This window comes from Penicillium soppii (genome assembly GCF_028829465.1).
Source record: "Penicillium soppii strain IBT 18220 chromosome Unknown utg000007l, whole genome shotgun sequence".
Classification (NCBI taxonomy): domain Eukaryota; kingdom Fungi; phylum Ascomycota; class Eurotiomycetes; order Eurotiales; family Aspergillaceae; genus Penicillium; species Penicillium soppii.
The window spans coordinates 91,517-119,301 of NW_026643237.1; the positions used below are offsets into that span (position 1 = coordinate 91,517).

The 27,785-nt window shown below is 46.8% G+C and overlaps 15 protein-coding genes across 15 annotated transcripts; 7 read left to right on the top strand and 8 right to left on the bottom strand.

The window, feature by feature from the left end:
* Window positions 1–261: 261 nt before the first annotated feature.
* N7529_009284 (uncharacterized protein) lies at window positions 262–1,698 on the top strand (the record flags this gene model as incomplete). The annotated part of the gene is made up of 1 exon (XM_057244811.1): window positions 262–1,698. The coding sequence occupies one exon, from the start codon at window positions 262–264 to the stop codon at window positions 1,696–1,698; it is 1,437 nt and encodes a 478-aa protein (XP_057093074.1).
* Window positions 1,699–2,541: 843 nt separating this feature from the next.
* N7529_009285 (Major facilitator superfamily domain general substrate transporter) lies at window positions 2,542–3,854 on the bottom strand (the record flags this gene model as incomplete). Its single annotated transcript, XM_057244812.1, is given in 2 exon segments — window positions 2,542–3,202; window positions 3,214–3,854. The coding sequence occupies 2 exon segments, from the start codon at window positions 3,852–3,854 to the stop codon at window positions 2,542–2,544; spliced, it is 1,302 nt and encodes a 433-aa protein (XP_057093075.1).
* A 68-nt stretch (window positions 3,855–3,922) lies between these two features.
* Window positions 3,923–4,543, bottom strand: N7529_009286 (MFS general substrate transporter; the record flags this gene model as incomplete). The annotated part of the gene is made up of 2 exons (XM_057244813.1): window positions 3,923–3,988; window positions 4,055–4,543. The coding sequence occupies 2 exons, from the start codon at window positions 4,541–4,543 to the stop codon at window positions 3,923–3,925; spliced, it is 555 nt and encodes a 184-aa protein (XP_057093076.1).
* Window positions 4,544–4,551: 8 nt separating this feature from the next.
* N7529_009287 (uncharacterized protein) lies at window positions 4,552–4,957 on the bottom strand (the record flags this gene model as incomplete). Its single annotated transcript, XM_057244814.1, has 2 exons — window positions 4,552–4,681; window positions 4,743–4,957. The coding sequence occupies 2 exons, from the start codon at window positions 4,955–4,957 to the stop codon at window positions 4,552–4,554; spliced, it is 345 nt and encodes a 114-aa protein (XP_057093077.1).
* A 51-nt stretch (window positions 4,958–5,008) lies between these two features.
* N7529_009288 (Transcription factor) lies at window positions 5,009–5,356 on the bottom strand (the record flags this gene model as incomplete). The annotated part of the gene is made up of 2 exons (XM_057244815.1): window positions 5,009–5,262; window positions 5,293–5,356. The coding sequence occupies 2 exons, from the start codon at window positions 5,354–5,356 to the stop codon at window positions 5,009–5,011; spliced, it is 318 nt and encodes a 105-aa protein (XP_057093078.1).
* A 377-nt stretch (window positions 5,357–5,733) lies between these two features.
* N7529_009289 (uncharacterized protein) lies at window positions 5,734–6,154 on the bottom strand (the record flags this gene model as incomplete). The annotated part of the gene is made up of 2 exons (XM_057244816.1): window positions 5,734–5,846; window positions 6,031–6,154. The coding sequence occupies 2 exons, from the start codon at window positions 6,152–6,154 to the stop codon at window positions 5,734–5,736; spliced, it is 237 nt and encodes a 78-aa protein (XP_057093079.1).
* Window positions 6,155–6,614: 460 nt separating this feature from the next.
* N7529_009290 (acyl--CoA ligase) lies at window positions 6,615–8,599 on the bottom strand (the record flags this gene model as incomplete). Its single annotated transcript, XM_057244817.1, has 5 exons — window positions 6,615–7,173; window positions 7,249–7,673; window positions 7,763–8,197; window positions 8,261–8,398; window positions 8,507–8,599. The coding sequence occupies 5 exons, from the start codon at window positions 8,597–8,599 to the stop codon at window positions 6,615–6,617; spliced, it is 1,650 nt and encodes a 549-aa protein (XP_057093080.1).
* A 1,368-nt stretch (window positions 8,600–9,967) lies between these two features.
* N7529_009291 (fungal specific transcription factor domain-containing protein) lies at window positions 9,968–12,205 on the top strand (the record flags this gene model as incomplete). The annotated part of the gene is made up of 5 exons (XM_057244818.1): window positions 9,968–9,978; window positions 10,074–10,601; window positions 10,660–11,334; window positions 11,405–11,883; window positions 11,943–12,205. 5 exons carry the CDS (start codon window positions 9,968–9,970, stop codon window positions 12,203–12,205), a joined length of 1,956 nt encoding a protein of 651 aa, XP_057093081.1.
* Window positions 12,206–12,740: 535 nt separating this feature from the next.
* N7529_009292 (beta-N-acetylhexosaminidase) lies at window positions 12,741–14,840 on the top strand (the record flags this gene model as incomplete). Its single annotated transcript, XM_057244819.1, has 1 exon — window positions 12,741–14,840. One exon carries the CDS (start codon window positions 12,741–12,743, stop codon window positions 14,838–14,840), a length of 2,100 nt encoding a protein of 699 aa, XP_057093082.1.
* A 1,792-nt stretch (window positions 14,841–16,632) lies between these two features.
* On the top strand, window positions 16,633–17,429 carry N7529_009293 (uncharacterized protein; the record flags this gene model as incomplete). The annotated part of the gene is made up of 3 exons (XM_057244820.1): window positions 16,633–16,711; window positions 16,780–17,334; window positions 17,380–17,429. 3 exons carry the CDS (start codon window positions 16,633–16,635, stop codon window positions 17,427–17,429), a joined length of 684 nt encoding a protein of 227 aa, XP_057093083.1.
* A 549-nt stretch (window positions 17,430–17,978) lies between these two features.
* N7529_009294 (isocitrate lyase/PEP mutase family protein) lies at window positions 17,979–19,072 on the bottom strand (the record flags this gene model as incomplete). The annotated part of the gene is made up of 3 exons (XM_057244821.1): window positions 17,979–18,601; window positions 18,658–18,805; window positions 18,863–19,072. The coding sequence occupies 3 exons, from the start codon at window positions 19,070–19,072 to the stop codon at window positions 17,979–17,981; spliced, it is 981 nt and encodes a 326-aa protein (XP_057093084.1).
* A 975-nt stretch (window positions 19,073–20,047) lies between these two features.
* Window positions 20,048–20,469, top strand: N7529_009295 (CTAG/PCC1 family protein; the record flags this gene model as incomplete). Its single annotated transcript, XM_057244822.1, has 2 exons — window positions 20,048–20,091; window positions 20,148–20,469. 2 exons carry the CDS (start codon window positions 20,048–20,050, stop codon window positions 20,467–20,469), a joined length of 366 nt encoding a protein of 121 aa, XP_057093085.1.
* Window positions 20,470–21,140: 671 nt separating this feature from the next.
* On the top strand, window positions 21,141–22,006 carry N7529_009296 (YoaK family protein; the record flags this gene model as incomplete). Its single annotated transcript, XM_057244823.1, has 2 exons — window positions 21,141–21,273; window positions 21,420–22,006. 2 exons carry the CDS (start codon window positions 21,141–21,143, stop codon window positions 22,004–22,006), a joined length of 720 nt encoding a protein of 239 aa, XP_057093086.1.
* A 676-nt stretch (window positions 22,007–22,682) lies between these two features.
* N7529_009297 (putative aldehyde dehydrogenase) lies at window positions 22,683–24,345 on the top strand (the record flags this gene model as incomplete). Its single annotated transcript, XM_057244824.1, has 4 exons — window positions 22,683–22,731; window positions 22,781–23,231; window positions 23,292–23,997; window positions 24,061–24,345. The coding sequence occupies 4 exons, from the start codon at window positions 22,683–22,685 to the stop codon at window positions 24,343–24,345; spliced, it is 1,491 nt and encodes a 496-aa protein (XP_057093087.1).
* Window positions 24,346–24,517: 172 nt separating this feature from the next.
* Window positions 24,518–27,618, bottom strand: N7529_009298 (uncharacterized protein; the record flags this gene model as incomplete). Its single annotated transcript, XM_057244825.1, has 7 exons — window positions 24,518–24,645; window positions 24,698–25,859; window positions 26,466–26,645; window positions 26,700–27,086; window positions 27,138–27,218; window positions 27,274–27,426; window positions 27,478–27,618. 7 exons carry the CDS (start codon window positions 27,616–27,618, stop codon window positions 24,518–24,520), a joined length of 2,232 nt encoding a protein of 743 aa, XP_057093088.1.
* Between the last annotated feature and the right edge of the window lie 167 nt (window positions 27,619–27,785).

The following is a 27,785-nucleotide window of genomic DNA, read 5'->3' on the forward strand; positions in this document are numbered from 1 at the left end:
TGCGTCAACTTCAATTTAAATGGCTCGTGCAATCTTTCCCCAATCACACCTCACCCATTCACTTGTACTTTATGAAAGTGACACCATTTCGCAAAATTCCGACAATGTGAAGTTTTTTGACATCATTGCTTACCGTTTTGTTGGGATATAGGACGAAAACGCAGCATTTAAAAGAAGACTCATCTCTCCTCGATAACCAACTTCGTAAAAAATCTTGTGAACTAGAATCTCTTCCAAGAACATTACAACGGACATCTAATAATGGCCCCTCGGTTCCAAAGCGTTGCTGTCATTGGCGCAGGTCCATCCGGTATCTCTGCTGTCAAAGCCTTGAAAGAGGAAAATATCTTTCCAACGATACGTCTCTTTGAGCGACGTAACAAAGTGGGAGGAATTTGGCACCTCGATGAGATCCCTGATCAGTTTCCATCACCAGGGGTCTCAAGCCGAACGGATAACGAAATTCCAGCTCGCCTTCCATTGCTGACGTCTCCTTCGCCAGAAGACTTGACATCTCGCACTGCCATCTACGAAGGTCTTGATAGCAATGTGGGCGCGAAGGCCATGGCCTTCACACACACACCATTTCCGAATCGCTACTCTGCCTCATCCACCAGAAACTTGGGGCATTCCAATCCTACAAGGCCCTTTCGTGTTGTTGCGAAGTACTTGGAAGACTTTTTCCAGGATTATCTTCATCTAGCTTCTCTCAACACGACAGTTGAGAAGGTGGAAAAGTTGGGACACCAATGGAACCTGACGCTTCGACAATCTGGTCACTCAGATGGAACCAATCCGAAAGATTACTGGTGGGAGGAACAATTTGACGCTGTGATCGTTGCATCTGGTCATTATAGTGTGCCATTGGTTCCTGATATACCCGGACTCGCTACTGCCCTTGAACGCTATCCGACTGCGTTTGAGCATTCCAAGGCATATCGAAGAGCCGATGACTACGTGAATAAACGAGTGGTAGTAGTTGGAGGCAGTGTCTCCTCGGCAGATCTTGTCGCGGATTTGCATTCAATTGTTCAAGGGCCCCTCGAATTATCACAGAGAGGAATAAACGAGGCGCTTCAATCCGCCTGGAGTTTACCAAATGTCAAGGCTAGACCTACCATTAAGGAGATTACATTGTCTGAACAGGGGATACATGTCAGATTCTCTGATGATACGGTTATAGAGGGTGTGGACAAGATCATTTTCGCCACGGGGTACAAGCTCTCTTATCCATTCATTTCACCTAATCCTGTAACTCCCAACAATCGAGTAGCAGGGTTTTACCAGCATATCTTCAAGATTGGAGATCCATCGCTGGCACTTGTTGGTCAGGTTCGCGCCGGAATCAGTTTTCGGGTTTATGAATACCAGGCTGTGGCTGTGGCCCGCTACTTTGCCGGAAGGAATGCAGCACCCTTGCCAACGCCACAAGAGCAAGATTTTTGGGAGGTCAAGAGACTTCAATACAAAGGCCATACAGCTCTTTTCCACGAAATCAAGCCCGATTTTGAAGAATACTTCGATTTCTTAACAAATTTGGCTGGTCCCCCAGCACCAGGAACAGATGGCTACGAGCTTCCTCCTTGGGAAGATCGATGGGCCGAGCAAGCATTTGAAGTTCTTCAGCTCAAAGATAAATACTGGAAGTCACTGCAAAAGGCAGCCAGTGGTGAACGCAAACCAGTATCTAAGTTATGATGAGATCACCGTGTTACTCCTAGAGCACTTTGACTGAGCCAACCTCATAGGTGGGGATTTAGAGATCATCGATGTCATTCAAGTCCATTTACTATAATTGAGTACACCAAATTTTGACGCAAGAGTTTACTAAGAAACCCAACCCTGCCCAAATATCTCGTGAAGAAATGTTTCAAAAAGGCAAGTGTCAATTGCCTTGATAGAGTCAGGCAAGATTGAGTCCCGATTTAGAAATTCCATATAATACGATTCGGCGCAGTCACTTGGCGATGGGCACCATCTCTTTTTCTATTGCTGTACCGTGAATGAGTGTCCCTGGTCCCTGGTAATGTAGAGTAGTCGGAACCGATTGCAGGCGATGATGTGTGGTTCCGAGGGATAAAGGATATGCCGGATAGGTATACACATAAATTGAGAAAATCATATTGATCTACTTAGAAACAAGCTTGCTAAGATACTATACCGCAAGAGTAGGACAACCTCCCTCGAAGACTGGTTAGTGAGTGTTTAGAACCTCGCTGCGTAGCAATTCAAGATTGCTTCGTGCCGGTAACTCCTTTTCGCTCTTTGCTGCTGCTCCTATAAATGAAAATAGCGTAAAGAGAGCTCTAGTGAAGCTACTTATTCTACCTTTTTCCTACGAGAACCCTCACTAAAAGGCACCGACCGACAGTCCAATCTTTTTGAACAACAACTACAATAACTTTTTCTAAACTCTGGATTTGTCGATCTAGCGTGGTTACACGTGTCGGACATCACTAGTCCCCTTGCATTTCTCGTTTCCACATCCCAAACCCGGTTTCATGCGCTTGACCACCTAACTTTCCAAGGGTGAATTTCAATTTAGTCTGACTCATGCTCGAAATGCTGCCGACCCAACTCTTCCGTCTCCATAGTCAATTCCTCCACGAATAGAGAGCTCAAGAAAACCAATACTCCAAAAGCTGCCAGCTCATACCAGATTGTCTGCATGGCATCCTTGTATGATTCTCGAATGAGGTCCCGCATATCAGGAGAGATGTCGGCCGTTCGCAAATAGGGAATAAAGCTCACGACCTCACTGGGGTCTTTCAACAATGCCAAAGAAGCAGGTAAATCGATGCCGCCAATCCTGTTGGCGAGGACACTGCTGAATGTAGTGGCACCAACTGCAAGACCAATAAGGGCACCGAATAGCCTGAATGCGACCATTATTCCCATTGCGAGACCCTGATCGTCGGGTGCAGCGCTAGCTTGCATTGGTATGGGAGGGACGCTGAAGATTGTGCCAATACCAATCCCCGCAATGATCTGGAAACTAGCAGTTATGGCTGCTGAGGAGGATTGGTTCCACAGTGAGAAGATACCACAACCAACAGCGAGGAAAACCCATCCAGCCCAAATTTCCCACATGTATTTCCGGAAGAAGTCAACGGCGAAGGCGGCAATTCCCGTAAAGACAAGACCACACAGCAGAATGGCAGGATCGAGATGGAGGATTTCATCGGTGTTTCGAGGTAGACCGCTTGGAAAAACAGTGGAAGATATTGCAGAAGAGTATAAAGCACGAAACCATGGATGAAGCTTCCAAGCAGGGACATTTGTGCCGTTCTCGAGCTGAAGATACGGTAGGGAAAGACAGCGTCAGTCTGATAACCCTCGTAAAATGCAAATCCCACCAAAATCAAAACACCAATGATCAGCGGAACGATTGTTCGCCACGATCCCCAAGGGTACATATTCCCTGCCCAACTAAGCGGTAGGGCGAGAAGAACACAATCGGCCGTAAATAGTAGCATTCCAAGCCAGTCGATACGGCCAAGCTGGGAGCAAAGGGACTGATCAATTGGTCTCAGGTGCATAAAGAAAATAGCCAGAAAGAGGGCAATGCCAATTATGGGCAGATTGATCCAGCCGATCCATCTCCACGTAACAAACTCACTGAAGACTGCACCGAGAATGGGACCCGCGATGCACCCTGCAGCCATTGGAAGCGATAGTAGTCCAATATACACAGCCCTTTCTTGCAAAGTAGTGATATCGGCGACAATGACCTCACTCAAGACGTCGAGACCGCCTCCGCCCAGTCCTTGATGAACACGTCCTACAATCAGAACTGCCATGTTGTTCGCGACGGCAAAAACAATCGATCCAATACCAAACAGGGCAAAAGCCATGTAAAGAGGAATCTTACGGCCGCAGATGTCTGAGAAACTGGTATAAATGGGCTGGATGACCACTACTGCTACTGTAAAGAGATGTTGGCCCAAAACGCGGTCAAAGTCGTGCCGGAAAGTTCATCGATGATGGCCTATGGAGAGGAAGGGTTAGGCGAGCTCAATGGTCATTTGAATTGAAGCACTGATTATTGAATAACCGGGATTGCCACGGCCAACGTGGTGGCATCCAGGGACACCAAAAATACCATTAATAGCAAAGCTATAAATGCAAGATAGAATGACAGAGGCTTTCCCTTCCGGCTCTGTTGCCCTGTTTCGGGGTCGGTCGGTGCTGAAATGTTTGATACATCTTTTTTCTCTGTGCAATCGCATTCAGATTGGTTTTGAGATTGTGCTTGACACTGGGACTGAGACGGAGTTTTGGGATCTCCTAAAGATGACTGGTCGAAACATTCTTTCGTATTTGGCGGTGCGGTTTCTATTAGTGGGGACATTTTTTTGGGTATTTTCAAATAAATCGAAGATTGATAATGGAATTCTCCCTGTCTAGAGATTTGATGTTGATAGGGCAATTTGCAGCGGGGTATCGCAATGACCAGACCCAGGGGCGTGATAGCTAAGGAAGGAGTTACTGACACACTTAGTGGAAGACTATTCGCGTGACCATTGATGCTAAAGTAATCCATCACGATGCTTAATCCTTCGACGCCATCGGTGAGGTTTTCACTGAGGTGAGGATCATATTTTTGTATGAGTCGCCGGCATAAAACATGGTCTCTTCAGGTACAAATGCTGCAAATTGGGATAGATCTACTTCCGCTGCGCTAGGACGACACAGCCACACTATCAGGTAATGTTGAATCAATCGAAAAAAGGCTCACGAACTAGTAATACATATGAGTCAAGTAATTGAGGGTTGTAACTGCATTGTGGCCTTCTGAAGTTGAGGTGTGCTGAGTGCGAGGCGGGATCTGCCAGCTGTTGAGAGACGTCTGGATAATTTTGATTCTCGGCACCGCCCGTGACAAAAGTTGTTTGGTGTTTTTCGATGGGTAAATATCAACGACGCCAAGTCTGTGAGAAGCGCGGCCTATTGACATTGTTGCTGAAGAGCTGCCAGCAGATGCTGTTTAGTTTCGTAAGAATAAACCTCAGTGATGCATCTTCTCGATAAAATCTTCTGTGCTCAATCTCTCACTCCACTCACGGGCAGTAATGGATATTACCTGCGGGCGACGACGTATGCCAATACCGAGGCTTCGATCACGAAGTAGAAAAGACCGCCAAAGTCTTTTATTAAGTAATATAGGCACATTTACTGCCATCGATGATGGCTGAGAATCAATGAGCATGGCATTCTCGATCCCTTTAGTGAGCCATAAGCTCCCAGACAGTAGGTCATCCGCTCAAGTATAATGGGAAAGTAGAACAGCACATTGGGAGTTTGCGTGGAACCTTCTTTCGGTTTTCAGCTCGAATAAAGCCAAATTGGAGCCCATCGGCGTTTTTCAATTTATGAAGAATGAATGGGTCTTTTTCTCACTTTCGCTTTTGTATATAGTTGTTTCCTTGCATCTCTTCTATCTTTGAACCCGCAGCGAGACAATATGTCTAGGGGCACGAACTGTTCAAGTTTTCAATCTAAATGGCCAGCTTAAAACGCGGTATGGTATGGCACTTACCGCGCTGCTTGCAAAAAGTGATGACTGAAACACAAACAGGGAGATTTTGCGGCGTGACAACTGGTGGTTTCGATAGGTGCCCCAAAATTCGGCTTCGTCTAGTACAAGGACTGATGGGTGAACGCGCTTGAAATATAGCCAAACAAACTTATCTAGAGCTACAGGTTCCGGTACACTCAAGCAGGATCTTGACATCAGAAACGCCACGTCTTCTGCGGGGAGAGACAGCAACTGAATTCAATCCAGAACTCCATATTCACAATATGAAACACAAGAGGATCACGACGGTGGGCTTGGAAAATTGTCACTAGGAAATTTATCACCGTTCTGGTTCAGCTTGCTTGAAGGTAAACAAGGAAACTCATTGTCCTGGTTCAGATGTTGATACGCGGGAGATGAGGGGCCTGCTGAGCTTTGTGTCCCGTGAAATGTCAATGGGCTTGCACTTTAATAGAATCTAAAATTCAAGAATGACAGTCATGAATACTCACTGTTTGGGGTGCTAAGGCCGAAGGATGCAATTCTTCCGACCGTATTGTCGACACCGAGTGCATGGTGCGCCAAGAATAGACGCATCGCACCGGACTTTGCGATGATGACACCATAAACAAGCATTCAGAGCTCTTCTAGTGCAGCATAGCATCATATATTGGATAGCTATGTATTATTGACTGTCATGATGGAAAGGGATGATTTGGGGATGAGACGAGCCTACGCGAGGAGTCTACGAGGCTGCCGTCTGGGCATGATCAGTAGCCACGCCCCCAAGAAGCCGAATCAGATGGCATACACTATCTTATATAGGCAAATTGAAGAAAGTCCCACAATAAATCTACTCCAATATATCCATGGATGTGGATGTTCCAAAAAAAATAGCAATTTCCGAATCTTTTTGTTTTCGGCCCACTGAGCTATGTTGTCTAAATAAAATCAATCTATTTCTTCTAAACTCACGATTGAAGACAATTAATCATGCAATATAATATGAAGGAGTGATCAGTTCGATAGAAAGAGTGAAATGACGGATTACAACGAGCGCTATAAGTAGTCACAGAACTATACCTTATTTATGAACCTAAAGCTTAGGCTTCAAAAGCCCAGCCTCTATTTCCATCTTTGCATCTTCACGCAAGACTCTCTTCAATATCTTGCCGCTTGGGTTCCGCGCAATTGCACCAACAAATTTTACACCCCCAGTTAGTGCTTTGTATTTTGAAAGATGCCCAAGAACGTAATTCTGTATTTCTTCCTCCGTCAACTCGGAACCAGAATCTCCAGGTCGTCGAGTCACATAGGCACGCGGAAACTCGGTATCAGCATTAGGAAAGGTGATTCCAATAACTGCTGCATCAACGATCTGTGGATGCGATAAAAGCACCGCTTCGAGCTCCGGTGGTGCCACCTGAAAGCCGCGCACTTTGATCAGTTCCTTTTTACGATCCACGATATACCATTTCCTGGTACTCTGATCGCAAAATGCAATATCGCCGGTTTTGAACCAACCATCGGAGTCAAAAGTCTCCGAATTGGCTTCGGGATTGTTGAAATACCCCGGTGTGACGGTAGGGCCTCGGACACATAGCTCGCCGCGAACGCCATATGCTGAGATATTGTTACCTTCCTCATCGATCAATCTGCAATAGATGCGTTAGTCTTGAAGATCTCACCACCAGTTCATAGACCTAGAACATGAAACGAAGATAACGTACTTGGCTTCAAGGTTCGGTATAAGTCGCCCAACGGACCCCGTATCATCATGTTCTGGATAAGGGAACATGGTCGCAACACATGACGTCTCGGTCATTCCCCATACTTGGGTAAACGGATCATTGCCACCCATCAGCGAGCGGAACCGTGCTTGGATGCCTTTGTCCAAAGGAGCCGCTCCGCAAGCAGCAAAACGAGTCTTCTTGAGGAAAGGCCGCTTTTGGGAAAGAGGTGACATCAGGATAGCTATCACGATAGGTGGGACCATAGCAAGATCAGTGATACTGTACTTTTCGACTGTTTGGAGATATTTCTCAAGGTCAAATCGGCGCATCATGTAAACTACCGCTCCGGCTTTGAGTGTCGATATATGCGTTACGGGAGCTGCAGATGCATGGAACACTGGCACTGCAATGATCCGAGAAATCTGATCCAGGATTTTGTCAGTCCTGTTTGATCTTTCTTATCCATCACAGCCAGATCCAATCCGCGACCAAGTCAATGCACTCCACTCACCGAATAAGGACGCGGATTGACGCCATAAACAAGCTCATGCTGTGCAATCAGATTGTAATGGGTGATAGTCACAGCTTTCGGCAGTCCAGTAGTGCCACTACTAAACAACCGTGCCGCTGTAGTCTGCTGAGCGGTATCCAAATTGTTGAATCGCACCCAGTCCTCCTCACCAAGATCAAATAGAGATTTCCACGATAGCATTCCATTGGGTATAGGTTGATTCAAGTTGTCAAATATCCAAATATTCTCTCGGGGTATATCTGCCTGTCTCGCTGCGTGAAGCAGAGAATTCAAGATCTCGGGTTCTGAGAAAATGAACTTGCTTTGCGAGGCTTTAATATGATGTGCAAGTTCATGTGAAGTGTAAGAAGGGTTGGAACCCGTGAAAATGCCACCAGCTCCGATGATCGCCAAGACCAGAATGCTATAATTGATCTATAAGCAGTATTGAATTAGCATTGGACTGTTTTATATTGTCCTTCTGGTCCTTGTCCATACGTCGTTGAATGAATGAATTAGAACACAATCGCCTTTTTGTAGACCAGATGCCCGTAGGCCGGCGATGAGCTGACGAATCAGCTTTCGCGCCTGGTAACATGAAATTGATCGTGTAGGATTGTGAACGTCGATGTAGATCTATTGATGTTTAGTTTGGTTTTTTTCTTCTCCCCTCCCCCCGCCCGCGTTGTTTCAATGTTGAGAAGAGGCTCAGAGGTGATGATATAATGAGGTCGTTATACTTACTGGCTGATTCTGGTCATACGATGGGTCGTCGAAAATGTAAGATAATAAATCCTTGGTGGGAAGCAGTGTTCTCTCTGCTGGTTCAAAAATCATGATTGAGTAAAGTGGTGTGGTGAAAATAGACAATTAAGAGAGATATGAGAGATGAGAAGACAAAGTATCATAAGAAATGTCAATATACATGTGTTCGTTGTAAACAGGGTGTTCCCCACACATCTTGGAGAGCCCAGCCCCTCTTTCATCCACAGCGTTTAGCTCGGTACTCGGAACTCACAACTCGCTCGTTATGCATTTTTATGCATTATTGCATTTTATAGAAGACTTGATATATACATAACAATAATATACATTTAAACAATATTGAACATAACTATTTAAAGGGTCGATATACACTCACAATACACAAAGTATGTAGAAACAAGGGGGAGGAAAGAAGTTAGCCCACATACGGCCAATGCCGAGTTATGTCCGAATATCCCTTAGACCGAGGGGTTGAAGCATGTTCTCACACAATTAACATCAACGGTATTAATAGTACAGCATAATACAATATTGTACCTAGGGATACATACAACGTATGAGTGTTCAATTGTTGTTCCTATTTCCTACAGCAGGACCCGAAGCACATGTCCGCCGCTATCCATTTACCCATTAGCCGGCTTCACAAATAATGAGCTGAAAAGGACTTACCATTAAAATTTGGAGCCACTTTACGTTTCTTTTGAATTGAAGAATTGATTTGCCTATTTCTCAGTTAGTAATTCAACATTCAATTCGTATGTTAGGACATACCCTGGGACCAATGTGATTTCCGACCTAGCATCATCCTTCATCTCATAATCTTGACTAACACGCCGCGAGAAAATAGCTTTGAGGTGATCATATCGGCTCAAACCTTGGGTTTCGGGCATCCTGGGGGTATAATAGCAAATGTTTTTATATCGTCAATTTTGTCAGATCGAAAATATATATCAGAATGTTTGTGATGGCTGTTTAAAAGATATATATTGCAATTCGTTGGTATATTTTTCAAATGCTGTAACTTGGAGTTTCTATGACCTTTATACAAATGAACCTTTTGTCGTTTCCATAGACATAATTTTCTTGATGCCATTCGCCGAGCCCATAATACTCCCTACCTAGGTAGTCCTAAAGCGCTTGCTATGCCAAAGTTAACTGCTACGGCAGTTCGCCGGTCGCCGAGTCGGCGGATGACATCATGAAAAGGAAAAAAAACCTCCCAACTTCATCTCTTCAAAATTTTATGCCCAACGGGCAACTTAGTTTCTACTAAGGTAAATTATTTCGGCCATCACGGCCATCACTTCGCCGATGCTTTGTCCACAGGTTTGGCCTGATAAAGTGCGCGTCACCCTGCATTCTTCATGTTTGCCGATCTCAAATGATGTCCTCCCCTTCTGCTCGGCCATATCGGTCAAAACGCCAGCGCCCGTGTGATCAATGTCGCGCACGTAAGCTAGGCTGTCAAACAGTCGGCGGAGCCCCCCTGTCAGCGTTGCCGATCGGCCAAATTGGAGTGTACCTTTGATAACCCTCCACCGAAGAGATCCCGACTCTCGGAACCTCTCCCATCTTTCGCCCAAAGTGTGACCGAAAACAGCCTTGTCGCACAGACATGCGACAGCAATTTTACCCGTGAATCAAGTGTGGCAAGAAGTGGCACCCAAAGTGTTGAACCTCGATTCCCGTCTCTCGGCCTTGACCAAAGCAATCATGGGTTGTCTCCGGCCTCCGGCATCCTAGCCCCCGGAAGACCCCCGACCCAGTTTGTCCAGAGTATTGATCAACTGGATCATGGCCATGCCCAGCTGTTCGGCGCATCCGCCGAATCAGACCCATGGCTGCTGCGACATTGCTGCTTTGATGATTCTGGCATGAAGCATTTCTATAAAGTACATTTTCGTAACGCGGGAGGAGTTCCGACGGCACAACGAATCCCCGTACATTTTATGATTTCTTCGGACGGACTCGCTACCAGCATTAAACATGAGACAAGGGCCGGAGTGGGTGAAGCGACACGGGAACGCCTGAACTATCTAGTGCCTCTCGAATATGGAAGGAGACTAGTGGCTCTGTGAGTTGTTCATTCCACACACAGACGATATTTATGAATTTGAACTAACCGTAATCAGATTCGTAAAGTATGTCTTCCCTGCTTTGCCAATCATTTCCCGCTCACAACTTGGCTTGACTGCGCCGTCATATCAGCTACCGGAGGTGTTGGTATTAGACAAGGTGCCCGTGCACCTTCTTGCGGCCATCTACGCGTCGGCGTTCCCATTCGTCGCTCATGATGATTATCTTTGTGTGCTGAGCACCTATCATGCGTCACCGGTGGAAACATTGTGGCGCATGGTCTATGAGCTTGTGACGGAAGAGATCCACACTCCACGTCTAGCCGTGGTACAGGCTGCCTTACTGTACATCCACCAGGGGCCGAGAGACGAAGCCCGCCTCACAACCGCCGACACTCCATTTCTGTGGTCTTTTGTCGGCCAAATCGTTGGACTAGCCTGCTCCCTTGGTCTCCACATCGAATGCCGCATGTGGGGCATTCCGGCATGGGAGAAGCGACTCCGACGAAGGTTGTGGTGGGCCGTCTATGCCGAAGATAAATGGCGCAGTCTGTTGATGGGTCGCCCACCCTACATCCATCCTTCTGAGTGGGACGTCAGTGATTTGGACGAAGGAGACTTTCTTGTGGGCCCACGTCAAGGATTTTCAACTTGTTCCTGTGATACCGAGATTCCATTCCGATACCTCATCAACCTGGCGCGAATCGGCGAAGAGATTCATGACACTTTCTAGTGAGTTTGATTTCTGAATCTATCTGAAATCCGTCGGCCAACCTATAATTCTTTTTACTAATATACATAGTAGTACACTCCGCGCGTCGCAACTTTTGAACGCAAACTTCACTGCCTCCTCAGAACTTGGCAGGAATCTACTGGAGAAGTTGAATGCGTGGTACTCTTCTCTCCCGGAGACCTTTCGGCTTCCTAACTGGAGCAAATCCGTTAATGGGCTTGCCCCGTATCCTACATCCATTCACTTTGCTTATCTGTTGCTGGTGGTATATGTGTATCGCGCGATGCTTAGGCCGATGGCACGATCATCAGAGCCCCCCCTGATTTTCGACTTGGAGGATATGACTCCTACATCTCCATTCCCTGTGGATGAGTCAATACTTGACTTTGCCGATCTCCCCGAGATTGAATCACTGCCAGAGATCTCCATCTCCGACGAGTTTGGTACTGGCGAGGCTACCTTGCATGCGGCAGAGAAGTGTGCATCCATCGTAGTGAACTTTACAAGACGACTGACGTCCAGTGACTTCACGGCCTTTTGGTATTCCTGTAAGCGCAGTCTTCGGACTTCTTCTTACATGTCATCGCCTAGATGCTAACACAATCAGGGTCCCGAATCGGCTTTGCAACAATATCTAATTACCTCATGTTGCTACTGGTACAGGCCCCTAATATTGCTCACGCGATCCGAGGAAAGCACTTGGTCGACTCGTGGCTTCAAGTTCTACGATGTCAAACTCAAAGCTTCCCACTTGTCAAACTCGGACTTGCACGCCTTGATGCGCTTCATTGGGCAGGCCTAGGGAACACCTTTGTGTTGCCATTGCACGTGCAAGAGGCTATAGTAAACCCTGATACCCAGGAGACTTGATCGACTGATTCTACAGTAATGTCGGACAAATATTCGCTTACTTCTGCAGTACATACGAAAACATAGATCATGAGGTGATTTTATTTTAACAGATCTACAGGAGGAAATGAAAAGAACGAATCCCTTTAGGAGTCTAACTAGTTTTGCAATTTTAAAAGATCTACTGAAGGATGACCATCTGTTGACCCGTATACGGGCTTAAGTAGCTGCATTGATTGAAGAAAACAATTGGTATGCGTTTATTACATTTTGATTAAGGTGACTACTTATTTAGGTCGTATAGGAGTAATGCAACCTAGATCTAGTATCTGCATTTATGTATACTACCTAGGTACTACGTCACAGTACCCTGATAAGACCCGAAGAGGAAACTCGTAAACTTCCCCGCGTGGTCGGATTCTTCCGTCTTTCATCCCGCGTCAACCCCCACGCCTACGATAGGCATACCTTTCCCCATTCCCTCCAGGAATGTAACGCTGCCATCAAGAGCCCTTCATAAGAAGGACGACCTAGGCTACTATCGCCATGTTCAGATATGAAGTGGTTATTCACCTTTGCTGCAGTCGCGTCCGCGCTGCAGACCCTACCTCCAGTGCACTTCGAAAACACAAACTCCTACGGATTTTCACTAGAAACTGCCAACCGGACAATCTACCTAGATGCCACTTTCGCGTCTTGGAAAGACCAAAATGGGTTGACCCTGATCCCTCCATCGGCTCACGACTTTGCGAGTACATTCAGGGATGATTTGCAGGAGTTGACCAACAGTTCCTGGGAGCTTCGAACGGTCAATAAATTCCCCACACACGCGTCAGGCATATTTCTCGGTCGCGCGGATCGTGCAAACCAATTCACCTACGAGAACGGCCGCGAAACCGAGGAGGGATATGAGTTGAAGGTTCATAATGACAGTGTGTTTATTCGAGGCTCCGGGGCGCGTGGCATGTGGTGGGGGACGCGAACCCTTCTCCAACAGCTTGCCTTGACACCGTCGTCCATACAATCCGGTCGCGTGGATGATGTGCCCGCCTATGCGACTCGAGGGTTCTTGCTTGACGCTGGCCGCAAGTGGTATTCGCTGGAGTTCCTGAAGGATCTGTGCACCTATGCCTCGTTCTTTAAGATGTCCGAGTTCCATTATCATGCGACCGACAACTTCCCATTGAGTCGTGGTCCCAATGTGAATTGGAATCAGGTCTACTCCCAATTCGCGTTACATCCCGAGAACCCATCCCTCCAGCCGCTCGTCCAGCGTGCCAATGAAACGCTGTCGCGTGCCGAGTTCGATGATTTTCAGCACCATTGTGCCCAACGTGGTGTCACAGTGATTCCCGAAATCGAAAGTCCTGGCCACTGTCTCACGGTTACGAAATGGAAACCCGAGTTAGCTTTGGACTCTAGGGACTTGCTCAATCTTACGCACCCGGAGACCGTTCCGTTGATGAAGTCTATCTGGACTGAATTTCTCCCCTGGTTCCACACAAAGCAGGTGCATATCGGCGCCGATGAGTACGATGCCGCTCTTGCTGATGACTACGTTGGGTTCGTGAATGAGATGTCCCGATTCATCCAACAGACTTCTGGCAAGAGTGTCCGCATATGGGGCACATATGAACCCTCAAACTTTACCATCGATCGGAATGTCACAATTCAACACTGGCAGTATGGCCAATCTGACCCCGTTGACTTGGCTCGCAACGGGTACCAGGTCATCAACTCCGAGGATTGGTGGGCATATATGTCGCTGAAGAGCAATCATGTGCCTATCACCCCAGCCCCGTATCCCCAGTTCTTCAATAACGCCCGGGTTGTCAACTTCGCTGACCGCAAGGGATGGCAATGGAACCCTCAGCTCTTCAACCCAGTGAACACGACCGAACAACCAGGGGCTGATGGTGTGCCAGGAGCTCTGCTGGCTGCTTGGAACGACAGCGGCCCAGACGCCACTACCCAGCTTGAAGCCTTCTACGCCATTCGTGATGGTATTCCGGTCGTCGCATCTCGATCGTGGTCTGGACCTCGTGGCCCTCGCTTGAACGAGCAAAATTTGGACAAATCCATCGCTAAATTGACTGCTCACGCAGTGGGTCAAAATCTTGACCGACGACTTGCGGGCGAAGGCAACCACCAAACCTTGTTGTCATGGAGAAGACCAAACACATACGACCAGGAAAAATATGATCTAGGCTATGGCAGCAAGGGCATGGATTACACCCTTCAGCTAGAGATTACGGGACCATTCTCTTTGCAATCGTCTGACGGAAGTCTCACACTATCATCCAATGGCGAATTGACTTTTTTGTCTGACGGATGGCCCTATCCTCTTCGCTCTGTTGCGGAAGCCGACGGTTTCGACGAAGATCAGCCCGGAAGAATCTGGGCTAATAAGACCACCTCAACCCATGAGGTTGTGAATGTTCCTCGCAACTCAAAAGTCACCATCTCCACAACGGCGAAGATGGGAAGCCGTGTGTGGGTTGACGGTGTCTTTGTCGGCAGATTTGAGGTTTTCATATATGGCGGAAAGAATCAAGTTTTCTCTTGGAACCAGATGGCGTTTGTCGCACCCTTGGAAACCTTAGAAGGCTCAGGTTTGCAGCATATGAAGCTCCTCCGTGGTTCCATTCGTGAATGATATTAATCGATATGTCTACGTTACTTTGGTCGGAATTTCTGATGGATATGCACCCTTTGTCAGCACTTGCGAAGGTGCATACCTGCGACCAGGGGTTGGATTGAATTATTCCTAGGATTGCCGCTAATCAACAACTATGTATGGAGTACTATCTACGCACTATCAAAATCATGATCCCTCTATCTCTTCATCTCTCCTTATACATCTTCTTGTACCTCTTTTTACCCTGATCTCTGTTATAGTCATTAAAGTACTTTGGTTTTCTGCCATTCTCCTACGCCCATATATATGGGCATGCTAGACCATTTATAGGTCTACATCGTCATTCATTTCTCTATATCTGAGCGGATGCTATCAGGCTTCGTAGTCTTCATACAATACATCATATTTCAGACGAGCTTCGGTAAATCGTTTATGGTACTTCGAATGTCAAATGGAGCAAACACACAGTTATATGGTCTCAGCCGCCTTGATAATTCTGCAAAGACAATAGAAAAAAGCTTTCACGCGATCGACCATGTCAAAATACAGCATTGCTCTCAAGCCAAAACTTGATTTTCTCCGGATTCAATAGCGTGATCGCATACTTCCATAGGGGATGCCATTGAGCTGTAGCTCGAACAACAACGAAGCAGATGTTGGAGTAAGCACCATTTCGTATACAAGTTTGTAATACTGCACACCCTGGGAGTCTTGCTCCATCATAGAAACCTCCCTTGGAGCTTCCCTTGGAACTCTACTCAGATCTGAGTCTAGCTCGCATAGATCTGAAACACCTACGAAAGTCAGTCCGCAGTGGGCTCCTCGGATTTGGTCAATGGAAGAATCAGAGGCGCCTAGTCCTCCAACGAGAATAATAGCCTATAGCAAGTTAACCCGAAGCTCGCGAAGTATTTTGGAGTTAATTTGATGACTCACTTTAGTCACCAATCCCAATTCTTTGACGCTTTTTCGCTGCTCTGATATCAGATCTTTAGTCTGCTGGCCGATAGGGTCAAATATCCCCTTGACTTGGCTTTTTGTCAAAGCAATCAATGGCCGATTCACACAATAAAAGCCGCATAAGGATTTTATACTTGTCTAGGTATAAATGATCGTCGCTTAGATCGATTCTGAGATGGCCGAAACACTAGGTATAGGGATCCAATATCCCGGATCATCAAAGTAGATTACTCACGACTGTGCCTCCGCCAGCATCAAGGCAACTAGACAGTCTCCTTCCTAGATGGTGTTTAATTTTTCTTCAAATCTCTCTTTCGATCTTGGGGTCCGTACCACAATCAAATTCGGCTGAGTTGTGCGGATCGCACACACAGCAGCTACCTCTGGCTCAGAATCATGCCGGATAGTAGAAGAAGGGATACCAGACTGAAGGACTGTCAGCAATATTGAGTACATCAAAAGAAGGATATCCTCACCCACTGAAGGTTATACCAAAGTCAACACCCACTATGAGGGTCGGTCGCTCTGTGACTCATGTTAAATACGGTTTCGACAGAACAAAACTTTACCATTAAGATAGTCGAGTTGAAGAAAATAGATATTTGAACAGAAGATGAGAATCACTTCGGCCACAAAGTGTGCTGTGCTTCTTCCGCAAGGTTGAGATTATTGACTATTCTTCTCCCCCTCGCTGCCGTATGGAGCTTCGGGTGAAGTACAATCTAGAATCGTCAACAAATCGTGCCGTCATCATGGGCTATTGACTTTGAAAATCGATAATCGTTTCAATCTTCTACTACTTGTCTATCTATCATGTAATATTCGTATTGCTGTCTTCATTCTTTCAAGTATGTGGCCTGAACCTATCGACGCTAGGCCTAACCGGATCAATGCCTTGATACACAGTCCCCAGGATTCACCTCCAAATTGTGAGTAACTACACATCGTTCTGTTGGGAATACATGAGAGATAGTGAGACAGACTAAACATTTTGAAGATCGTACCGACCATGACACCATATGCGAGGAGATGGAAAGGCTTCAGCCAGTTTGTGACGAAACACAGTCGACGGTTATATCTGTTTATTTAACAAAAAAGCAGATAGTTCAAGATGCTGAAAGACAAGCAGAGGCCCTCCGAATAGACCGACTCATTGCAGAGGAGAAGGCTCGTGGAACAGCGGAGCTGCTGGAGGATGTCACCCGTGGAGCAAAAGCCGCCAGAAAAGAGAACCACGTCCTTAAAACACAAATAGCAAAATTACAGTCAGGGATCGAAACATTCACCAATGAGCAGCCCAAGCAAGAGATGTGCTTGCTCTATAATGACCTCAAGCAATGGAGCTTCAGTCATTTTCGGATAGCATCAGCACTTGGAGAAAGAGATGATACTGTCGAACCCAAGGAGAGATACGAGGCTTTGAGTCAGGATGTTCTTCAATCAGAGATTGCGGGCCTGATTTATCGATCATTTTGGACAACATTCAGTGTGAACTATGGGGCTTATCGGGACGAGCATTTCCGCAAGCTCGACGGCGAAGTTACAACAAGTTGTAAGTATTTGGACAGAACCTGGTGGTAATGTTTGATTTTCACAGTTATTAGGTCCCATTCACGGAGGACACCACTGGAGATGTGCACTGAGTAAAGCCGCATCCTCTTTAGAAAGCCTGCCTCTACACGATAAATGCAATGAAGTCGTTGACGAAACGGAGCGGCTTTTCGAGGAATACTCTGCCACAGACAAAACCAAACGATCGGATCAATTATACGATATAGTGTGGCGCTGTCTCCAATTCAAGCATTTGCTTGAATGCCAGAAAGACTCATATATATTTTGGTGTAGTCAACCCAAGATGCCATTCCGGGATGAAAGAATGTGCGGTTTGACAGAGGAAACGAATCCAAATGCATGGGTCGAGTTCAGTCTATGGTCTTGCTTGAATAAAATCAATCCAAGTGGAGAGTGGTCTGTTGTCGAAAGGGAAATCGTCAAAACAAGCTCTTTCTTGGTTTTCACGGTTGAGCCTAGGAATGAATTGAATTTTCAGCAATGTGAGGAAGAATTTTGAGAAATGGAATCGCTCTAATGTATCTGAAAGGGGTTCGAGAATAATGCTTGCAATTTGTATATCTAGCTAATCAAAATAACTTTATTGCTGCTTAAGTCCAACGATGCATACATACAAAACTTCTCTTAGACACCATCAATAAAGCCATTACCTCCGGATTCTGTGTCAATCTTCATGGCATCCATCAACCCGCAGACATCAAAGATTGTCTTTGGCCCTAGCCCCTCCGGTGTGCCGACAACTCCTTCCGTCTTAAGCCGTTGTAGAGTGGCCTTGATACCTTGATAAGCTGGGGTGATCGTGGCAAAAGAAAAGATCATGATTCTGAAGCCCATCTCTTCAGCTTCTTTCGTAGTGATCAGGGGACTGGCTCCATTCTCCACCATATTGAGAAGAAGAGGCCAGGGAGCCAGGTCCTGCACAGCTTGTTGAGCTTGCTCTTTCGAGGTAAAACCTTCAAGCAGTCCGACGTCCGCTCCAATTTCCCTTGCAGCTTTCAGCCGGCGGATACACTCTTCATAACCATGCTGTTGAAGTGCATCGGTTCGTGCAATTAGAACGATGTCCGAGTGCAAACGATCCTTGGTCAACTTGGCGGCACGAATACGTGTGAGGTACTCTTCCAGGCCAACGACTTTCTTGCCTGCAAGATGCCCACAACGTTTGTTCTGGATCTGATCTTCAATATGGAAACCAGCCACACCAGCCTGAATGTACTGCTGAACAGCCTTTGATACCATCAAGGGACCTGGACAATAAATTAGTTTGACAATTTTGGTGTACCTAAGGTAACCTTCTACTGACCTCCATAGCCGGTGTCCATGTCTGCAATCAACGGGGGACCAAAGGGATCCAAGTTTGCGATCATCTCAGCGTTGGTCTTCATGTCGTGGAGTTGCGCTAGAGCGAGATCCGCCATTCCCAGGCGTGAAGCGGTGGTTCCTGCACCAGTCTAGGTAGCTAGTCAGCATTTGACACAGAAGGGGATTTTCAGCCCCGGTTCACTCACCATATAAAGTCCCTTGAAGCCAACTTCCATTGCGATGCGAGCGGAGAGACCATCATACACCCCAGGACACACGATGAGGTCTTTGGTGTCTTTGAGCATCCGACGCAACTTGGAAGCTGCAGGAATCACATAAAGAGATACAGTAGGCTCTTGCCGGGCCCCATTGACCTCGTAGTATCCATCCTTCTCAACGGTGATCGTGATAGTCATGTTTGATGGTGTCGATTTCTTGAATGCCTAAGGTCTTGACTTTTTGACTTCTTGAATTACACTCTTATCCTCGAAGGAAATGCCAATATTTATAGCTTTCAGCTCAATCTATTGATGCCTTAATGGTAGTCTCACTATCTCACTAGACTTAGAGACTAAGCCTACACTCACGTTTGATTCATCGTAAAGAACAAAAGACTATAACCGTAACCGAAGCCAAAACGAAGGTCTTGGTATCTTGGGGATGCAACCTTTCACTGTCTGCCAAGTACTCGAGATGGCATTATCTTTACCCTCGCGTCGTACCGATCCTGCGTCAGACTTCAGATGACCTCAGCTCCGATGATTCCACGAGGAGAGCATATTACGCGAGATCAACGCTAGTCCACCGGGAAGAAACGATCTGACTTTTCCATCAATCAATAAACTTGTTGTTGTTGGGCTATGCATCGTTGCGCGCGCGAGCCAGGATCTGCATGAGCCAAAGCGTAGATAATGCATCTCTGTGATGCATTGTTCAGGGTAATATTCGATTGGCGAATGGAATTCAGCCGAGATTGCTCATCGAAAGTGAGAGATTAATATAATATATCTTGGCTAAATGATTGCAAATTGCGAATGTACCGTCTGCAGAGATCAGCAAGAGCATGTTCTCCTGAGAGGGGGAAACCTTGGCCAAATGCACCATTTGGCAGGCGACCCACCAAGCTCTTCACGGGAGATCAACAGGGAACAAATCGACTAAAGCGTTAATCTAAAAAGCAAAAAAAAGTACTATGCCAAAAGGAAATGGTGATGCCCAGATGCAGAAGTTGAAGGCGGAATATAAGATCTTAGTCAGCAGGCAGCACCCCTCCAAAGCGAAATTGCCTATTCCCAAATTGCCTATTCCCACTTCGTCGATCTCATCAACCACAATCTTTTGACGGGAATACGCGTAATTTGGATTTCCGGACTCTCTTATTTTCTAGTTTCATGGCTTCCACGGATCCCGCCAATGCTGAGTTTCCCTACTCACTGTATGTCCTATCTTGAAACTCTCACAGGAAATACGTATTGACCTTAGAAAACTTAGCACCATCTCTCTACCCCTTCCAACCAATCGTCTTGCTTCCTCCGCCATGCGCGCACTAGAGGTTGACGCCGAACTATCCCCTTTCGTACGACGGACTTTTGCCCTCGACACTACTAGTTCCGAAACCGCATCCGAACCGCGAGAAAAGAAGCTAAAACAAGATCCCGAAGAATCTAAAACCGTGTTGAAAACCACCTACTCAGCAACCACCAATCGGATGTTGCGTGTTTCTGTGAATGGGTTCATGGAGAGTTTAGGCGTCGTCCTTGGAGTTATGGCTGAATTGGACGTTGATGTGCTCAAGGCTGAGATGGAGGGTTGAACACTTGGATTTGCATTGCAGAAACTTGCTCCATTGATTTTTGAGTCTTTACCCCCAGCGCTCTCAAAATCCTATCAGAAACCAGGATTATCAAATAAACTCTTGGCCGCCACAAGGATAGGTGATCATGCCCAGCGGGTAGTAACATCACCCCTCCGTGAGAACGCATTGTTACACAACTCATGCCAGCGGGTGGAGTTTTGGGAGGAGAAACTTGTCGCCAAGTATCTCGGCAACACGCATTCCACCGAGTCATCCTTGGCAGACCTAGGCACGCATCGGAGAGTTAGCACCAACTCGGGCTCGATGACCTGAACATATTATATCAGAAAACATCTTTGGGAACCTTGGAATTATGCGCGACATGTGATAGTGGCTGGTCTTATCTCATCTCGAGCTCTGCAATCTTTGGATTTCCATGGAACTTCGGGGTTTTCCCTGTGTCTTGGCTCCGTCTTGGTTCCGTCTTGGGATGCATTCCTTGCAGAGAAGATGATGGTGATGCGATCGACCGGGGAGGAGGGGAGGATGGGAGGAGACAGTGGTCAGATCTCATAGTTTATCGACACATCCTTCCCGCGTTGCACAATCCATTGAATAATCCACCTTATTTCTTCTCTTCTTTTGCCTGCTTACTTTTTTATTCGAACGGATTGTAACCAACACTTAACATGGATCATGAAAAGGGTACTTTGGGCGGACTTTCTATGTCGTTGAAGGCTGAAATTGAGTCACAATATGCCCACCATCTACTTTTTGCCTGCTGCCTGATATCTGGACTCATGGATAGCACAATATACCGCGGTAGGAAACAGCTTAATCCCTCGACATGCGTATTCACTAACCTCCATAGCCTATAACACTTTTGTTTCTATGCAGACGGGTATGATGATCACCCTCCTAAGTCCCCAAATTGCAGAATCTAGAGCCTAATCATCATCTTTCTACAGGAAACACCATCTTCGTCGGACTGGGGGCATCGTCACAAAACCCTCAACCCTATGGTTGGGCTCGGTCACTGACATCCATCGGCTCATTTATCCTGGGGTCATTTCTTTTTGCTCAATTACATCGTGTTCTCGGGGCTCGACGCCGAGGGAGTCTGATGCTATCCTTCCTCGTGCAGGCCTGTCTTATCACTCTTACGGCTGGGCTCGTCGAAGGAGGTGCCATTTCAAGTGCTCTAGATGGCAAAATATCGCGTGTCATACCCCCATGGGACCAAGAAGTCCCTATCGTGCTCCTCAGCCTCCAATCTGCCGGTCAAATTGTGGCAAGTCGCTCGTTGGGATTCAATGAAATTCCGACCGTGGTAATCACGAGTCTTCTCTGTGACCTGATGTCAGATCCCAAGCTGTTCCTTTTAAGGAACGACAAGCGTGACCGCCGCATTATTGCGTTTGTGTTGACCATTGTGGGTGCCATCATTGGTGGATGGGTCACCAAGGCTACTGGAGCAATCTCTCCTGTTTTGTGGTTATCGGCCGGCATCAAGATGTTGCTGGTCCTGGCATGGGGCTTTTGGAAAGCCAAGTAGAACATGATCGAGTGAGTCTTCTCTTTCTTCGAAGCTTATCTAATCAATCTAAACTTGTGATATGATTGTGTCGAGTGTTCAGTGAACTAAATCCTCCCAGGCCACAATTTAATTTCTTCTCACAGCTTTTGTCCGAAACATATAAACACGAATTTGATTGGACGGGAACGATGAATGATCTTATAAACTATAAAGAAAAAGGGAGATTGCCCAGTCGATGCTCGTCTTTATATAGTTTACTCCACACATACAGAGGAAAAAGACATACAAGCCAGAAACTGCTGTAAGCACATCACATCGTAGATATAATCTTATACCGATATCAAAAAGAATGGCGGCCATATTTTGACAGTTGAAAGATCTCATTAGAGAGAAGCCAAAGCACAATTAAAGAAAGGCCTTGGGAAAGATGTGTAGAGAGCATATACGAATACTTTAGAGGTTTTGAAAACCCATCTCATCTTTAAAACACTGTATGCAACTGTAACAAATCATTTGAATATAAATTGACGATACTGCAGATAGCTTTGATGCCCCTCTGTTGACCAGCCCTCGGGAACCGTCGTGTTGCTGTTCCGCGTGACGGAATGCGTTCCGAGGCCACCATATACAAAAGAAGTTGAGCGGACGGACCTAGTGATAGTAAATTCACAAATCATTTACACAAATAACGAAGATGCCTGCAAAATTGACCATTGCTGGTTTTCAGGGCCGCAAGATCACACGTAAGACCCCGTCGGGCTTAGGTATATGTTGCTTGCTTACTCTGAACAGTTTCAACTGGACTTTTCATCAACAATAAGTTTGTCCCCTCATCTACCGGCCAAGTTCTTTCCGTGGAGAACCCCGCAACCGGAGAACAACTCGGCACGATTTCTGCCGCGGGACCAGATGATATCAACAGTGCTGTTGAATCTGCCAAGGCTGGCTTCAAAACATGGAGAACAGTTTCTGGTCCTACTAGGGCCCGGCTTCTACTGAAGCTTGCAGACTTGCTTGAGCGCGATGCTGAAGACTTAGCCTCTCTTGAGGCCGTTGATGCTGGAGTTCTTTATACCGACTCCATTGGTATGAACATTCCTCAGGCTGTCGGCTGTCTACGATATTACGCCGGCTGGGCAGGAAAAATTGACGGCAAGACATTGGAAATGGATGGTGGTATTGCCTACACCTATCGAGAACCCTTGGGTATATGCGGTGCAATTGTACCATGGAATGCTCCACTGTAAGCTTCAACCAATCCAGCAATGCAACACGAGGCGATGAGAAAACTAACCAACTCTAGCATGATCACTATATGGAAGCTAGCCCCGGCATTGGTGACAGGCAATGTTCTGGTCATCAAGTCCTCTGAGTTGTCACCACTTTATGCCTTGAGGCTTGCAGAGTTGATCAAAGAGGCTGGTTTCCCTCCTGGGGTTGTGTCTGTCGTCACTGGCGAGGGTGCCACCGCAGGCCAAGCCCTTTCTGAACATATGGATGTGCGAAAGATAGCTTTCACAGGCAGTGCTGTCGCAGGGCGGAAGATCCTACAAGCAGCATCTCGGACAAACCTAAAGAAGGTCAGCCTCGAACTAGGCGGAAAGGGACCCTCCATCGTATTTGACGACTGTGATTTTGAAAACGCACTATTATGGACTCGCATTGGCATCACTGCCAACAATGGTCAGATCTGTGCCGCAGGCTCCCGGATATATGTTCAAGCGTCAATCTATGATCGCTTTATTGAGGCTTACAAGAACGCTGCGGCCGATGTCCCAACAGTGGCAGGAAACCCGTTGGACCCTTCGACCACAAAAGGCCCAGTAGTAAGTCGAATTCAGCATGAGAAAATTCTTGACTTTGTTCGTCAAGGAAAGCAATCTGGAGCCAAACTTTTGTTTGGTGGGGACCGGATCGGCGACAAGGGGTACTTTGTTCAAAACACTGCATTCGCAGATGTCGATGAAGATGCGACGATCATGCGGGAGGAGATATTTGGCCCTGTCGCGGTAAGTATGCTATTTCTGGGAGGTGAAATGGTGCCAATTCTGATCAGCATGTGTCATTCCTAGAGCATCGCCAAGTTTACGACTGAGGAAGAAGTTATTTTGAAAGCCAATGACTCTCACCATGGTCTCAGTGCTGCAATTTTCACTAACGACGTGAGTCGTGCTCATCGGGTGACGGAAGCCCTGGAGTCAGGACAGGTGACTGTCAACGCTTGGGCAATGCTAAGCCCCAATGTTCCATTTGGAGGAGTAAAGGAGAGCGGGTTCGGGCGGGATATGGGCGAGGAGGCTCTAGAGGGGTGGACTACCGTCAAGGCAGTCAAATACAACATTCTTCCACGTCTTTGAGTTGATATGTATTTGTATATTCTTGAAATTGGCTGACAACAAATATGATTTGCGCTTTCCTAACACATCGATGTTATAGGATAAGGCCACCGGCATGATATTCACATTGGTTGCGGGAGAATGGCTGAGTATGCCAGCTCGAACGCTATGGCAATTCAATCATTTAACATGATTATGCATGTGCATCTGTTGAGATTGGGTGCATTTTATGGAAGACGTTCTTAGGATCATACTTGATTTTCACCTCTCGCAGTCGGTTGAGATTGTGACCGTATATGTTGGATACAACCGAATCACCCGCTGGGTTGGGTTAGTAAATAATCAAACATAAGCTTTCTCATGATAGACTCACGCTCTGCATAGTTAATGTATTGAGGGACGCTCGAATCATCCCCCTGGGTGGGGGCCCGGGTATCCAATTCAATTTTCCACTTAGATTGGACCTCGCGTGCCCATGCCCGGTGCTCCAGATCCTTTGATGGGTCAGTCCATCTTAAGTAAATAATTCCATTCTGCGTTTGGTTGCGACTAGCAAGTGATGTGGAAGCTAACGGCACTTCGCAAATCTTGCGCATGTCGGTAAACTCGAGTATGATAGCAGAATCCGAGAGGTCCGATTCAGACTGAATCTTGGCCATGAAATCGTTGAAAATCATCCGTGCAAACTGCGGATCCAATGGTGGTTCGTAGAAAATGCCCTTGAAAGACTTGCGATCGCCGTAAGTAGCTTGTGGATTCTGCAGTGTGTTGACCACAGAATATGGTATCATATCAAGGGTATTCAGGACTGGTTCTAGAGCCGTAAAGTCGGCGAACTTTCTTTTGCCTTCTTCGCGGGGGCCGTTGAAAAAGCCGATGAGAATGATCATCGGCCCAGAGCCATCTGGTGCTAGTGTAAATATGCACATTGCCCCGAAGCGAGAGTCAGGATCTTCCAAGGATTTGTTCAGTACATCCATGACTGCCTCCAGCTTGTCCGGTGTGAATCCAAGGAGACCCGAGTATACCGGATCTTTCTGATCATAGGCCTGGTAGGTGAAGTCCACCACAACACCGAAATTGTACCCAGCGCCGCGCAATCCCCAAAACAAGTCTATGTTCTCTGTAGCAGAGGCCGTAACAATACGGCCATCCGCTAAAACCACGGTCGCAGATAGTAAATTGTCAATAGTGAGGCCATATTGTCCGCTCAGCCAACCATAGCCGCCTCCCAGTGTCAAACCCCCAACACCCGTGTGGTTGACAGTGCCGCCGACGGCAGCCAAGCCGTGAATTGCACCGGCTTCATCGACTTCCTTCCAGGTTGCGCCACCTTGAGCAGTTATAGATTTGCGAGCGGTATCCACGGTCACTTCCTTGAGTCGCGACAGATCAATCACCAGACCGCCGTCGCTCGAGCTCGTTCCGGCAGTCGAATGGCCACCACCCTTAACAGCGACATCAACATTATATTCCTGTGCCCACAATAAAGCAACAGATACATCGGATGCCTGGGTAGGCTGGACTACTACACCCTATAGCAAATTAGTCGGCCATCTTGTTTGACGTGTCGGTTCGCGTACTGCATCTCTTGTTCCTGTGTCCGACCAACGGACCAGACTTTCTTTGTAATTTCCTGAACCTGGCGTATATACAGTCGCGTTCTTTAGGCGGCTCCGAAGAGCGTCGAGGGCTGCAGAATTGATTGACATTTTTGAGAGTGAGAGATGAAGGAGTGTAGAATTGCCCCGCAGAAAAGAGGGTATTTACGGGGAACAAACATTTGTGGGGGTTTCTCACAAATCACAATTCTACTGTCTATACGAGGGATTGCATACTTTCATCTTGAACACATACATAAATGTACATATGTGTGCATTCAATATCATCTTCGTCTGTTTGGAGGTTGTCGGATTACTGAGATTTTCGCCCTACCCGAAGGAGGATATTTATTCAGACATTTTCATCGTGTTATTGAGCGACATTGCCTTATTTAAGAACGTGTTGAGAATACTTCGCATATAATTCTGGGTACCATCGGCGTCCGACATCTGGATGGCTTAGGATGCGATTTCTCAAATGAGCCTCGCCAAACTGCTACTTGTTAGCGTGTTTCTCTTGGCCGTTGAGGATAAACTCACACAAGAGTATAACGGCGAGAGAAATTCACTGGGTACATCAACTGCTCGTTTCTTCTTGTCATCTGAGGCGGGGATGCGTTGAACGATATGAGCTGCTGATTCTTTGAGCTGCTCGAGCGTCAAATCCAGTCTGACCCCTAGGAAGAATGGAATGCTGTAACGCGTTCTCGAAGTAGGTGCCTACAAACAATTCAGTTTAGCGATGAACTAATTCCACGGATTTGACCAACATACAATGACCCGATGGGTGGTAGCCGCGCAAATTCCTCCAGTGATTGCCTCGAATCCCTGTTGAATATTGACGACTAGACTTCCCTCAATGGGTGGAACATCGATCCATTCCGCATTTTTGTTCAGCACCTGTAACCCTCCTGTATTGTCTTGGGACAAGAAAGTAAAAAGACCCGCCGAGTCCTTATGCGGGCCAACTCCTTGGGAATTTTGCGCTGCAGGTGGATATTTGACGAATTTCAATCGACTCATGTTTCCCTTGAAGCCATCAAATGTTTCGAGCGGAAGAGAAAGACATTCGGCCACAAGGCACACGAACTCCTGTGCTAAACCATCAATCTTAGCGAGGTAGTCCTCGACTAGACTCTGGGCACCAGAGTAATCCGGGTACTGTTGAGAGTGAGTAGCTGGTAATATTCCATTAGAAAAGTGACGGCATACTTGATTAGGACCTTCCAGCCTCTGCCAAAAATGATCCTGTTCCGTCCAGGGCTTCATTCCGGGGGTACCAAAGTCAAATTGCTGAGTTGAGTTGTCAGAACGGAAAGCAGCCGCGTCCAAAAGGATATAGCCCAACCTCACGAAGATCCGTTTTTGTGGCGGTGGTCTCGGCACCAAGACGGGTATACCCGAGGAAGGATGGCGAGTTGATCATATTGCATCTCTCCTTTGTCTCCGCAGATAACGCGAAGAGGTTTGGTAGATCTGCATGTGTTTTGCGGATGAGATCCTGATCTAATTTGTCAGTTTGTGTATGCCTCACTCGGGCTTTTGCTCGCACCTCCAATCCTGTATTGGTCAAATAGAGGAACCCAACCACAAATATCGCGTCACGTAGCTTTGAGAGTTCCTCATTCTTGCTTGCAGGGTCGGTTAGACGAGCGAAGTCGACTATAGGGACGGATGAAAATGTTTCTGTCATTTCCGCCTATTATTTCAAAGTTTGGAAGTTCTCTGAGACGTAAGTTGTTGATCCCCGCGATCTTCCCCGCAAAAGTGTTGCACTTCAGCACACTGGCCCCGGGAGTGTACAGGGATTATTCAGCCACAAGACCCTTCAGCGATTCAGGATTCTAGCTTCAGAGCTTC